The following is a 12565-nucleotide window of genomic DNA, read 5'->3' as shown; positions in this document are numbered from 1 at the left end:
GTGGGATTTTGGAGACGCCTGTTGCCTGAGCCGCTCTGGTGACTTAGAGGTGATACTCATTTTTCTCTCTTTGTTACCTGGAACAGCAAATTAAAATATATTTTAGTGTAATCACAACAATTTGAGTGCTGTCTGTATTTAAAAGTATTATCAGTTGTTCATATGTCTATGTTGTGGAGAAGAGTTTGAGAAGATAGATTTGATGTGGTATTGCTTCTAAAATATAAATTTTGATGTTTGAATGCTCACTGTGCGTCTTTCTTTTCTTCAAACGGACATTGTATACCATTGTAGGCATGGATTTTGAGTGTTTTCCTCAGTGTTTAAAATTGTTTGAGGTTAGGGTTAGTACATTTTGTTATTAGACCATTATTTTGAGGCGGAATTTCTTGATTTGCACATAAATGAAGGAAAAGGTTAGAAGGTTGTTGTGACACCTAGTGGTTGTGTTATGTGCTGCAGAAAAGTGAGGGGGTCTTTTTAGTTTTGTTTTTGTTTGTTTGTTTTACATGGTGACAGTCCACTGGATACATGAAGAAGGATTTTTGTGTTCACTCAGTTATTTACTTTGCTTTTTTGCCATGAACAATTTATTAATGCAAAAAACGTTTAAATATGAAAGTTAGACATAAGTTGATAATGATCCCGATATGAAGAATCGGTATAGGGTTTTATAATTTAAATACATTTTCACAGGTACAATAATTGTCACCTGTCTACTTTCCTTCACTAAAAGTATCTTTGTTCTCCTTTTTGGAATAGTAGGCTGCTTGTGTAATGTTTAGCCTACTTGCAGTACATGTGTTCTTGTATTCATGTGTTTGTGTATCATGTATTTTCAGCTACCTGTTAACTGCTACTGAAGTTGTGATGATCTGTGCACTTTCTTATAAATTGTTTTGTAAGAAAGCATAATATTATAATAATAATATTAACAATCACTTCCTTTCTTTAATATGTCCAGAAGGTGGCGATGCATCACTTGTTCAGACTTTTATTCTGATTCTTGATTGATCAAAAATTGATTTTTGTGTTGTGTGCTAACAGAATGCCTCTGACATTAAAACAAAACCCCATAAGAACCGAGAAACTTATCATCAGCCTTTCTAAATGCACAACTTGTGTGAGAATGAGGCTCCTCCCCAGGATCCACACACATTCTGACAGCTTCATTCAAGCTTGAAAGCTTCAATGAGGAGGTGTGTGAGAATTACACATTTGTCTTGTGCACTGTAATATTTTAACATTTCCATCAAAACACTTTGTCTTACCTAACACATTATGAAAGCAACTGTTCCTAACCACCCACATTCAGAGAGATTAAAACTTTATAGGTTGTCTTTGTCAGGCTAAAGTTGTCACCAGTGACTATTTCTTAGGGTATAAGCTTATTTTTTTTTAATGAATTTCTTCTTGTCTTGGCCACAAAAATGCTTGTTTACATTATCACGGTTATTGCGTAGAAAAAAGAAAGAAAAGATCAAGATCAACTGAACACACACAGGTAGTGTTGTCACACTAAATGGGTATATGGAACCTGTCATTAAACAGCCTATTATAGGCTTTTCAGCAAAAACAGTGAAACAATTCAGCAACAAGTGTAAAATAATATGTAAAGAAATAACGAACCATTGTTCTAGCTTGCAAATATTGTAATTAATAAATTGTACAAATTTAAACATTTAAAATATGTGTGACAAACACAAAAGTATTTTTCATTAATGTCAGGCTAGGGCAAGTTATGTTGAAATCACCTTCATTTATAGTTGACATTTGTGTGGCTTTATTGTGTTTGTGTTTAAAAAATATGATATTGGAAATGTGTTTGAAATTAATATTAGGTGAAGGTGTTTTTTGATTTCATACATAAATTATACAATTATTTTCAGAGTAATTTTAGGAGTTGAAAACTGCTTCAGCAGCCAAATATTAGTATGAACTGATATAAAAATACACCAGTGGACAAGTGTGTCAGACTGTACGTTCTTCACAGACCATTATAGAGATTAATCTAGTGCGTGTGAGCTGTAATTTTGATGTGGTACTGTAATTCTTTAAAATAGCAATAAGCCCTGAAGAGTGTTTCTCTCTCCCCTTTACATGGTATTTCTGGGGTTCACAGAATTGAATGATATCAGCAGTCATCTCAACCCCTCAGTGCCTTCATAGATTTTCAGGCTTCTCAGTGTTCAGTTTCAGCTTCTGCAGATCAGATAAAAACTCACCCAGACGACTGTGAGAAACCACTTGTTGTCAATGGTCCTTTTGTCTGAATTTTTCATTAATATAAAAGAAACAACTGATAACTGGCTTCTACGCTTAATGTCACTTTCGGCCTGTGTAGCTACTAAAGATTCGCTCCTTCTCAATTTCCGATTTGGTTGACTTAAAGCTAAATATGTAAACACTTGGCTGGTTTTTGTCGAGTACCAGGACCGTAATTGCTTGTCATCGCAGTCTATTGATTGGTCATTGACTGATTAGTTTGGACAAAGTGTTAGGTTGCGTTGTTCGGTCTGCTAATTGAATATAACAGCGTTTAACAATGGCCCCTTAATGAAAACGAGGGCTTGTGGTTATTGCACGAAAAAGAAAAGCAGAGAAACAAGGGGGTATCTCTAATTAGGAGCTGTAACTCTCGGGATCTGTCCCTTTGTACGCGGGTGTGGGGAAGCTGCATGGCCGGCAGGCAGGCGACAGGCGCCGGTTGCTGGACAAAGGGCTGTCTGCTGCCAAAGTGGCTGGGCGTCCAAACACTCATCCTCCCTAACCTCCTATCCGCAGCACTTAACCCTTTCGCTATAACATGAGAGTATTTTCCCCCCAATATTTCTTCTCTGCTTTAGCTTATCTACTCATTACGGCTCAACAGCCTAAACTATGTTCTGGGGGCGCTCAGACCATTAATGGTCGGTGCCAAAAAAAGAGCACAACAAATCTGGGTCGCTGAAATAGAATGAAGGAAAGGAAGTGGAGAAAGTGGAGCGTAGTTCTGCTTCCGAGTCAAGCTTTGTCTATAAATACTCGTACACTGCAGTTCTATGACTATAAATAGGCTTAAAAAACCAGAACAATAGGTGGCATTGTACTCCACAGGAAACACTGGAAACGATAAAGGATTCAAATTTAGACCTCTGGTCTTTCTACCATTATGTAGTCTATTTATTATTATTATTATTAGATTATATAAGTTAGATTATAAGTCAGTCATGGTGCATATTTTCACCTGATGCTAAATAGACGTAGCGAACATAAATCGCGTACAGTAGACCCTTTTTTGTAAGGGTCATCAGAGAAAACATTAATAAACTGACATTATTTGATTTGGTTATTATCGTAAATATATCACATACACACGTTTTTTTTTTTTTTTCTTTTTTTTTTTTTTTGTGAATTGTGGGGACATTCCATAGGCGTAATGGTTTTATACTGTACAAACTGTATTTTTACTTTCTCACAAAAACTCATTCTGTATGATTTATAAGCCTGGGGAAAAATGGGGACATGGAGTAATGTCCTCATAAGTCAACCTTTCCTTGTAATACCTATGTCATACCAATGTCATTATACAAATTTGTGTCCTGATATGTCACACACACACACACACACACACACACACACACACACACACACACACACACACACACAAAACGTTTGTGTTTTGTCTATAGCAAAGTAAAAGCCAAAAAGACAGTTCGGATTTCGATGAGGTCCTAAAATGTCCAGATAGTTGTAATTCGCACACATGATTACTCTTATTATTATTATGATTAGAGACTATAGAGTATTGTTGTAGCTATTTCTATTAATATTTTTTATTTATTTTAGTCCTGTATGTGTTGTATTTGTGTTTTTACAATAGTGGCCTAGGCTTTTTCATGTAAAATAATAATAATAAACAAATACCTAAATTAAAATAGTTTGCACATGCCTATTAAGGCCTAATAATACAACTATCGTTGTAGCGGTGCCTTAAAATCACACTGATGTTGATGAGGGGTAAAATGATCCGGAACTTGAGTCTACGACAGAGGGCGCAGTAGCTTTTGTTATAGGCTGCTATGCTACGTTTTGGAAAACCACTTTAAAAACCATTATGAATGTATAAATATTTCTACGTATTATTTTCCACATATTATTTCTTCTTAAACATTGTTTATTATTATTACACGTTATTACATGTTATTACATATTATTATCACAAATAATGAGGGTGTGGCTGAACTATAGCCGCATTTTAAAACAAACTCCAACACTTGTTTTCTGCTTGTATGTTGCAGTTATATAAATAAATTTCCCCCCCAAATAAATTGTATTACGTGTTTTATGTTGTCGTTATTCCTCCTTACCTAATACATTTAGGCCTACTATAATTTTGGTCTGTCATTAGTAAGAGTGCAGCTTATTATTAAGGTAACGTAGTGCCATAAATGTAAAATATTTAAACACGTTGATTTTTTTTATTGAAATTGTGAAAGAATCCTACAACAACATCAACAACAACAACAGAAAAATCCGGACAGCCAGCACAACGGGACACTTTCATATATTTCTTTATATAAACTCATCTCAAGAAGAGGAATGAATGTCGGTCTCTTCTGTTGGAGTACATTAACCTGAGGCTTCCCAAACCTTGTGAGTCCCGCAGCGTGATAAGTGTTTTTACAGCGACTGCTACAATGCATTGATGGCACACGCTTTCATTACGTGTCACAGGCAGATTAAACAGCAACGCATCACAGATAGGAACACCTTCTGTCTCCAAACAACAAACGCTATAGCTTTCATTTACAACAACCATAGTGGAAAATGGAAAAAAAAAAAATGCAATGAGTTAAATTCTAAATATTATGTACACGCAAATGCACAGCTTTGAATAAATTAATACCAATTTGCATATTCTTAGGTCCTTGTAGCTTATTTACAGAATTAGGTTTCTTTTATTAATAATTACATTAAATAGTTCAGGTATAACTGTCTGTCGGATTTAACTAGCGGTCCAACTGTCATTTCAATCCCTTTTGAAATATCCATTTTAATTTCTTTTTTTTTTTCTTTTTTTTTTTTTTTTTTTTGGATGTAGCTTGGTTGTTTTCAGTCTACAGGTTTTATGAATCACCATTTAGATATTGCATCCAATCAGCAGTGATCCTACTGACGTTACGCAAATAAAAAATTATTTTATTTGTAAATTCCTTCTTTTCTTTTCTTTTTTCAATAGATTGGTGTGGTCTTGTCAGCATGTTCTACACAGAGTCAATTAGGCTACACCGTAGATTGTCTTCGCAGCACTTCCTACATAGATCTCCACCACCAAGTCCAACGTTTTCTTTTGTTATTTTTTTTTACTTGTTGCCTGCTTTTTTCCCACTCCAGTCATCCATGCGCAAAAACAGTACTTGATGAAATTTCTCGCAGAGAACCACTTAATAAAATCCTCTGGCAATTCAAGTCATGCCCTGGATAGGTTTGGGGACGCTTGATCACTTGGGGGAATCCCTAGGTGAGGAAGTCTCCCGCTGACTCTCTATGCCGCTCACTAGTCTCTGAATGTTCTGAAGTTCATTGATGGATTCCTTCATTGTTGTTTTAGGTGAGCCGTTTCTCTGGCTCGCCCCCGACTTGTGATCAGGCACAGGACTCGTTTCCCTGCTACCGCATTTAGACGATTCAGATGAGGGGTTTAGGCCGCTTGGCAATCCGGTGGTAAGCAGGTTTGTGCTTTGAGGGATCGACACGGGGAGCTGGTAAGGGTTGAATCGCAATCGAGGGCGAGTTGAGCTGCTCAAGAACGGGTTCCTGGAGAGCGAGGAGGCCGTGCTGCTGCTCGCGGGCAGGGCGGAGGCCGCTGCAGCTGCCGCAGCCATGTAGGTGTAGGGGTACGGGAAAAGTCCACCGAAGGTTGGCATAGGAATGCCCTGTAATAAGAGACATTCGTTAGCGACTTTTAAGCACACCGAACATGCAGTAGTTTGAAAGGTGAGGATCTGCTACATGGCACATTTTCAGAGAGCCAGTATTTGCACAGATTATGTGCCACCTGTTCGCAGTCCATCAGATTTCAATGGCAGGCGAATTCATTGACTTTTAAGGGGATTTTATATATATATATATATATATATATATATATATATATATATATATATATATATATATATATATATATATATATCATTCATTGTAATATAAAACGGAATCAACATTATTTTTAAATGAATAATTAGCTTTTTGCAATGACATTTGGAAATATTTAAAAATCTGCATCTGCTTTTTCTATTCAATGGTAAAAGTTTAAGAATAGGCCTACATTTATATATACGCAATGTATTTTCTATGTTGGTAGTTGTACGACCGCCATTATTACGATTGACAAACACATGCAAGCAAGGCTATATAACCAAAAAGCATCTCACCAAAAACTATCACTAGATGTAGCCTGTTTTCGTTCACGTGCTTCCATATCCAGACAGCTAGTATCATGACATAGTTTTAAATTTTAATGACGAGAGTTTCCTTACCTGAGAGGCAAGCATGTGTTGAGAAAGATGAAAGGGAAAGGGACTCGTGGTGCTCCCAGTACCCTGGGCCGACAGGCTTCCATTCTCCAGACCTCCAGCTCCTGATACTGAAGCCAATAGATGTCCCATACCCATGGCTGAAAACGCCCCAGGTGCCATTGCAAATTGTCCAGGGTGGAATAATAGAGGTTGTCCGGTGTTTAGTGGGTTAAAGAACTGTTGACTGTGTAGACCGGAGAGCGCCAAACTCTGAAGGTGCCCTGCCCCAAAATGTGACGGACTCTCTGTCTGTACCATCAGAGGAGAGAAGCTGTCTTTACTGCTGCTAAGACCACCGTTTTCCGTGTCCTTCTTTGACAAGTCTGTGTCTTTCCTCGGTCTGCTCTCTAGTTTGTCTTTCTCCAAGTTTCTTATGCTAAATATAGAATCGCTTGATTTTCGGGAGTCCGGATAATCGTCTTTCTTCTCCACAACAGGCCTCTCCCGCCCCCGGTCCTCACATCTTGACCTGAATGGAGATGGAGGCTCTGGTCCAGGACTGCTGGAGCCTCCACACCGCTCATCTTGATGGTCCAATTCTTGCTCACTGTCAGTGCATGTTTTGTCGTCTGTGATGGAAAACATTTTTTATCCACATATACGATACAAGACTAAATTAAATACAGTAGCCATTATATAGATATGATTTTTTTTGCAAATAGCATTTTACATTCAGCTAATTCCAGGCGTAATTTTCTACACGTTCTTACGACTTTTTGCATGTAGTCTATTGCTGAATTAACATGTAGCTAGTGGGCTAACTTTTAGCTATAGGAGACCAAAGAAAATAAATGCGATGAAATAGAAATAATTATCCATAAAAAAAAAAAGAGTTTAAAGTTCTTAACACAGACCTAATGTAAATGTAACGAAATTTATCCTAGTTCAGGGCTGTATCCTAGGCCCTATTTGTTGATCTACACTTTTTCATCTTATTACGTGTTTGGGAAACTGACTTTATCAGCACATTTGATCCATGAGAAATGCTTTATTTAAATGACTGTCAATTATTAAAACAATCTTAAAACGCTGAAGGCATAATACAATGTCTTGTAAATGATACGACATTTAGTCTCGTTTCCTCTCAGTGATCGTGAAGCATAGCAATATAATTTATTAATAGTTTTAGACTTACCTCTGCTGCCTCGGTTTAATCTAAGTGGGCTGGAAACCGGTCCAGGTGAATGACCAGCATCTCTGCCGGTTGTAGGTTCGCTTGAGGAAGCATCAGAGTCCGCGCCATCACGGTCCACTTTACACTGATCCTCATACATGCGTAATGATGGAAGGGTCAGTTGTTTCCTTTAACATACATACAAATAGTATTAAATCAAGGAAATATGAAATGAGTTGACCCACACTGCACACTGTATACAGTAAAAGAAAAAAACTTTGAGTTCGGCCATTTTGCATTGCGTAACAATGGATGTGAACTATAAAGGTTTCAAAACCTACCTTTTTTCCCTCCTTCCATTCCCTGTGTCTCTGAATCCTTTGGCAAATGGGTTATTATCAATCTTCAGTTGTGTTATCTGAATACAAAGAAAAAAAATAAATGTTTATATTATTCATCATTTGTTTTTATATGATTAGCATCAGTTTATTAGTATTAATATAGTATTATGTATCGCAGTAGTGTTGTTGTTGTCAGCGTTGTGCTCTACGAATTCATAATCCAAAAGTAAACTTGTTCAAAAAGAATTGAAATGCATAAAAAGAAAAGCTTTTATATGTGGTGTGATCAGTTATCCCAACACTGTTAAACACGCTACGCAGACTACTTTAGAGAGATAATTTAATTATTAAAAATGTTTAATGAAAAAGATCTAATCACGACCCCCCTGAGAAAATTCCACGAATAAACATTTTCCATTTGTCAAATTGTTATTCTCTAAAGCACAACAGAGAGAACAAGAGAGGCGAACTAGATGAGTGACGCCGACCTGCTATCAATAATTAATAGTGTGGTTTGAGCCATTGCCAGTTTTTACAAGTTCCATGAAAATACAGAGCGATGTAACAGAACGATTTTCGTTGTGCCCAAGTGATTTGGACGCTGTAGGCTATAAATTCAGGAGAAACCAGGGCCTTAAAGTTCCTTAAAGCTAAGCTAGATGGCCTCTACTTTTTTGCGTTTAGAAACTGACACGCTTTGATTGCTCTGCCTCAGCGAGTGTAGCTCCCGGACAAACCGGCGAGCTTAAGTGCCTGCTAATCGATTGTGACTCTATGTCATAAATTTTACGATACCGACAAGCTCACCAGGCCCCTCGGACACAGACGACAATTAACATGAGCAGTAGCTGAAAGTAGCACTGGACACATGAGGAATTTGAAATGTTTTAAAGATATAATTGTGCATCCACATATTCAAAATACTACTGCTGCTACTCCTCTTGACAAGGTCAGCGTAAGATGTAAACAGTTAATGCGATCAAACGTCGTAGAAAACATGCAAATGCAAAGTATATGAGAAAAAAGGAAAGTTGTATTATAAAGGCCTAGTGCACATCCATGAGAACGAATACTTTAATTCATCAAAATATATGTACATACCTTGTCGTTTTGATAAGCTGTGACAGCAATAAAATCAGTCTCAGGGAAAACATATGTCCTGAAAGTACTGTACGGGAGCTTCAGAATATCGTTGGCTCTCACAATATGGAACCTGGGCTGGTATTTATGCATTGAATTCAGGATGGTCTAATAAGAAGAAGAGGAATGGAAAGCATTAGGCTAGTGCTTGTCACAATAATTATTCATTTCAAGACATTGGTCTTTAAAATCGTTTTAGACAATAAATAACACATAATATATTTAGTAATAGTGGAAATATTGTTCTTGGGTCAAATCACATAACAACAGGCCTGCGCCAGTGGCAGGTAGACAGAAACCAGTCACGCGGACATGCAACATGTATTCTTTTGTGGCGCAATCATTATAACACAAAATAAATCTGAAATAATTAAATAAGAGGCGTTTTTTTTTTTACAACAAATATGTGATGCTACACAGGTACCAAGGCTACATGTGTATATTTTCTATTTGACCATATAAATATCAAATGGTTGTGCCATGCATGTAAATGTTCCATTTGTTTCCAGTCGATTTGTTTGAAAGTCGCGTAAGGGAGCAGGGCACACACTGTATTTGACTGCTTATGTATAGAGTATTGTTCAGCATCGTTGCATCTGTCTCAACATTGTTCACCGAAACTAACACATTAGAGACAGCACAGCTCGCTCTACCTATATACATTTTGTTGCTGCGCTCACTCAAAACAGCCCAAATTACGCTTTCACCGTTGCTATTTGTAAACTCTTTTACTGTAGCGTGATCCAGGGTCTATTCCATTCCTTTGACTTCATTTTTTTTGTTACTTCCACCCCCTCATAAAACTTACAGCGCTCTGCGCCTATCATTAACAATAGAAGTAACAGTGGCCAAGAAAAAAAACTCAGGATGAAGTATTTATATTACATAACCAAGCTGACAATGTCATCATTATTCATAACGAATAAAATTATGACTTAAACAAAAAAAACATATCTGGTTTGTAAACGTGCCGAAACAAAGGGTAAAATTTATGTCACGACAGCAAAGAATTGTACATGGGCCGAAAAAATTAAGTAAGTTAAATTATATATTTCAGTGCAATCATAATTCTCATCACTCAGGAATAAACAGCGATATTGTACGCATTGACAATCGTTGCGATCGTAAACATTACAGCCCACAGATGGCAGTAATTTTATATTTATATATTACACAGAAACACACAATTATAAATGGCCTACACGAAACACACAAAAAACTGGTTATTGAAGAAAATGGGTTACTTACAAATCCATGTTTGTCCGAAATGTTGTTGGTTAACTTCAGTTTATGAAAAGCAACAGGCTTAGCCATCCATTGTTCCCCAGTAGCTGGGCTATCCGGATGTATATACATTCGCTTTGGCATCTCCGGGTCGGCCTTCCCCGCTACCATCCAGCGAGAGTTGTGGAACTTGTAACGGCAGTCGTCGGCAGCCACAATATCCATTAATAGAATATACTTGGCTTTTTTATCGAGTCCATTAATGCGGACTTTAAAAGGTGGAAACATTCTCCTGTAGAAAAAGGAAATATGTCCATAAATCAAAGTATTTTTATTTATTATGCAAATGTTGTCAAAGGCAAGCTTAACGTATAAAAAAACAAAAAACAAATAATAATTCGCCTTTTTCAGTGATGTTATTTAGCTTAAATAGATTTATTAAATGAAACAACGGCATTGAATAGCCTACATTAACATGTCACTCGGCTGCACATAATTTAGCTCGCCGCAAGGATTAAATCTTCCATGAAAGTGACAGGCTATTTACATAGAATATTGTCACATCAGAACATAGGCAGACCACGAAATATATTAAAGCACGATTTAACTGTGCCACACCGTGCCTTGAAAGTCAATATTTGTTGATATTGATATAAGCTGCATAAAGCCTCAGCTATTTTCCTTTTGCTTAGCCACAGAATACGCATCGCTTGTACTTTCCCTATTTCGTTTTCATAAGTCAAATGAGCAGATGAATCGTTCAGGTAAGCTACACATGTTCTGACAGTAAGACATTCATTTTTACAGTCTCTTTGACATAATAATTAGGTCAGCCAGTTCAGGGCGCAAGACATTAAATGACTTAGGCTACAAGAGCGATGTGCAAACGACAGAGATTTAGTAGTGAATTTACTGGGCCTGCTGAACTACACAGCCATCGAACGAAACACTATTTTATGTTTTTAATCCGTGCAATAGTCGGCGGAATATATGTAAACCGTGGAGTGTATCATAACATTCACTCGTATAAACACTGGAAAAAAAGACTAAAAATAGAGCAACTGAGAACTCACCTGCCAGATTTCGTAATAACCATTTCTGTTCCTAATTTGTGGAACTGGTCCCATAGATCCTTCGCTTCCAGTGTGACTTTTGGATCGTCTTCAACCTCTTCCTCCGGCTCCAGGCTCTTGAGACTGCGAAGATGAGCTGCCTGATGATGGTGACTCAGAGCCGGATGGAGCCCAGCCTCCGCGGCTCCGGCAAGGGTATGGTCCGGGATCGGTTTTGTGAGAGCCCCGGGAGGCAATGTCAGCGCCGGGAAGAAGGAGGGTTGCGCGGCCGCGAGAAAAGCTGACATAGGAAAGTCGGTCGGCCGGTGAGCGTGGAAAGGGTGGTAAGCCATCGCAGTCCCTGTAAAAACTGGATCTCTCATCGGTGCATCCAACAATCGTAGTGAAAAATATATTCAGTGGTGTTCTCTGACAAAAAGGAGCGCGTATCCAGACGATAGATTGTCTCACTACGAGAAGGAAAGGCGCAGCAAGGCAATTTTGGCAGAATGTAAATCGCGAAAAGGCGAGCAAAGACAGTGGTAAGGATCTTCCACTTTAACTCCCGTAGCTGCTAGTTTCCAAGAAGTCCCCGTAATAATATCAGTCAAAGTGAGCGCAGCGACGCTTTGAAGCCAGATTTGGGGATTCCTGTTCTCCAACAGTTGCTCTCATAAAAAGAAGATTAGCTACTCTTTCGATGCGGATGTCCATTCAAGCGCAGTCATTCTACTCAGACACGGAGTTGAAATGGTTAGATCTTGCTCTGTCCACTGTACAACTGTAACTATCTCACATGTCCTTCCTGCTCTGATCCCAGCACTAATGAACCAAGCCCCCTTGATTGCTGATTTTACGCTTTCTGGACCAATTGTGGGCCTCCATAGGCGTGGTTTTGACAGCTCCGGCCAGACTCAAGGAGAGGGGGTGGACAAGAAGGTGTCGGAAGCATTAGCAGTAAGAAAACATGTCAACAGAATAAAATATTAACCAATGACAGAAAAGATCGGGAAATCCCACCCCCGTCTCCAAGCCAAGCGCCGGGTCAGCCCTCAGTGCTTAGCCGGTGGTGACTGCACCTCGGTCGGCTTACGCTTTATAATTACGATGCCTCCTTGTTCGAGGAACAAAGCTCAC

General features: G+C 38.2%; 1 protein-coding gene across 1 annotated transcript; it reads right to left on the bottom strand.

Annotated features, from left to right (window-relative positions):
* Window positions 1-4137: 4137 nt before the first annotated feature.
* Window positions 4138-12230, bottom strand: tbx2b (T-box transcription factor 2b). The gene is made up of 7 exons (XM_067365273.1): window positions 11450-12230; window positions 10401-10668; window positions 9114-9260; window positions 8013-8089; window positions 7693-7859; window positions 6519-7126; window positions 4138-5918 (listed from the first exon to the last, which is right to left on the bottom strand). Exons 1-7 carry the CDS (start codon window positions 11809-11811, stop codon window positions 5484-5486), a joined length of 2064 nt encoding a protein of 687 aa, XP_067221374.1. The 5' UTR covers window positions 11812-12230; the 3' UTR covers window positions 4138-5483.
* Window positions 12231-12565: the final 335 nt, after the last annotated feature.

This window comes from Chanodichthys erythropterus, chromosome 17 (assembly GCF_024489055.1).
Source record: "Chanodichthys erythropterus isolate Z2021 chromosome 17, ASM2448905v1, whole genome shotgun sequence".
Lineage (NCBI taxonomy): Eukaryota > Metazoa > Chordata > Actinopteri > Cypriniformes > Xenocyprididae > Chanodichthys > Chanodichthys erythropterus.
This window is presented reverse-complemented; position numbering and strand designations above follow the sequence as displayed.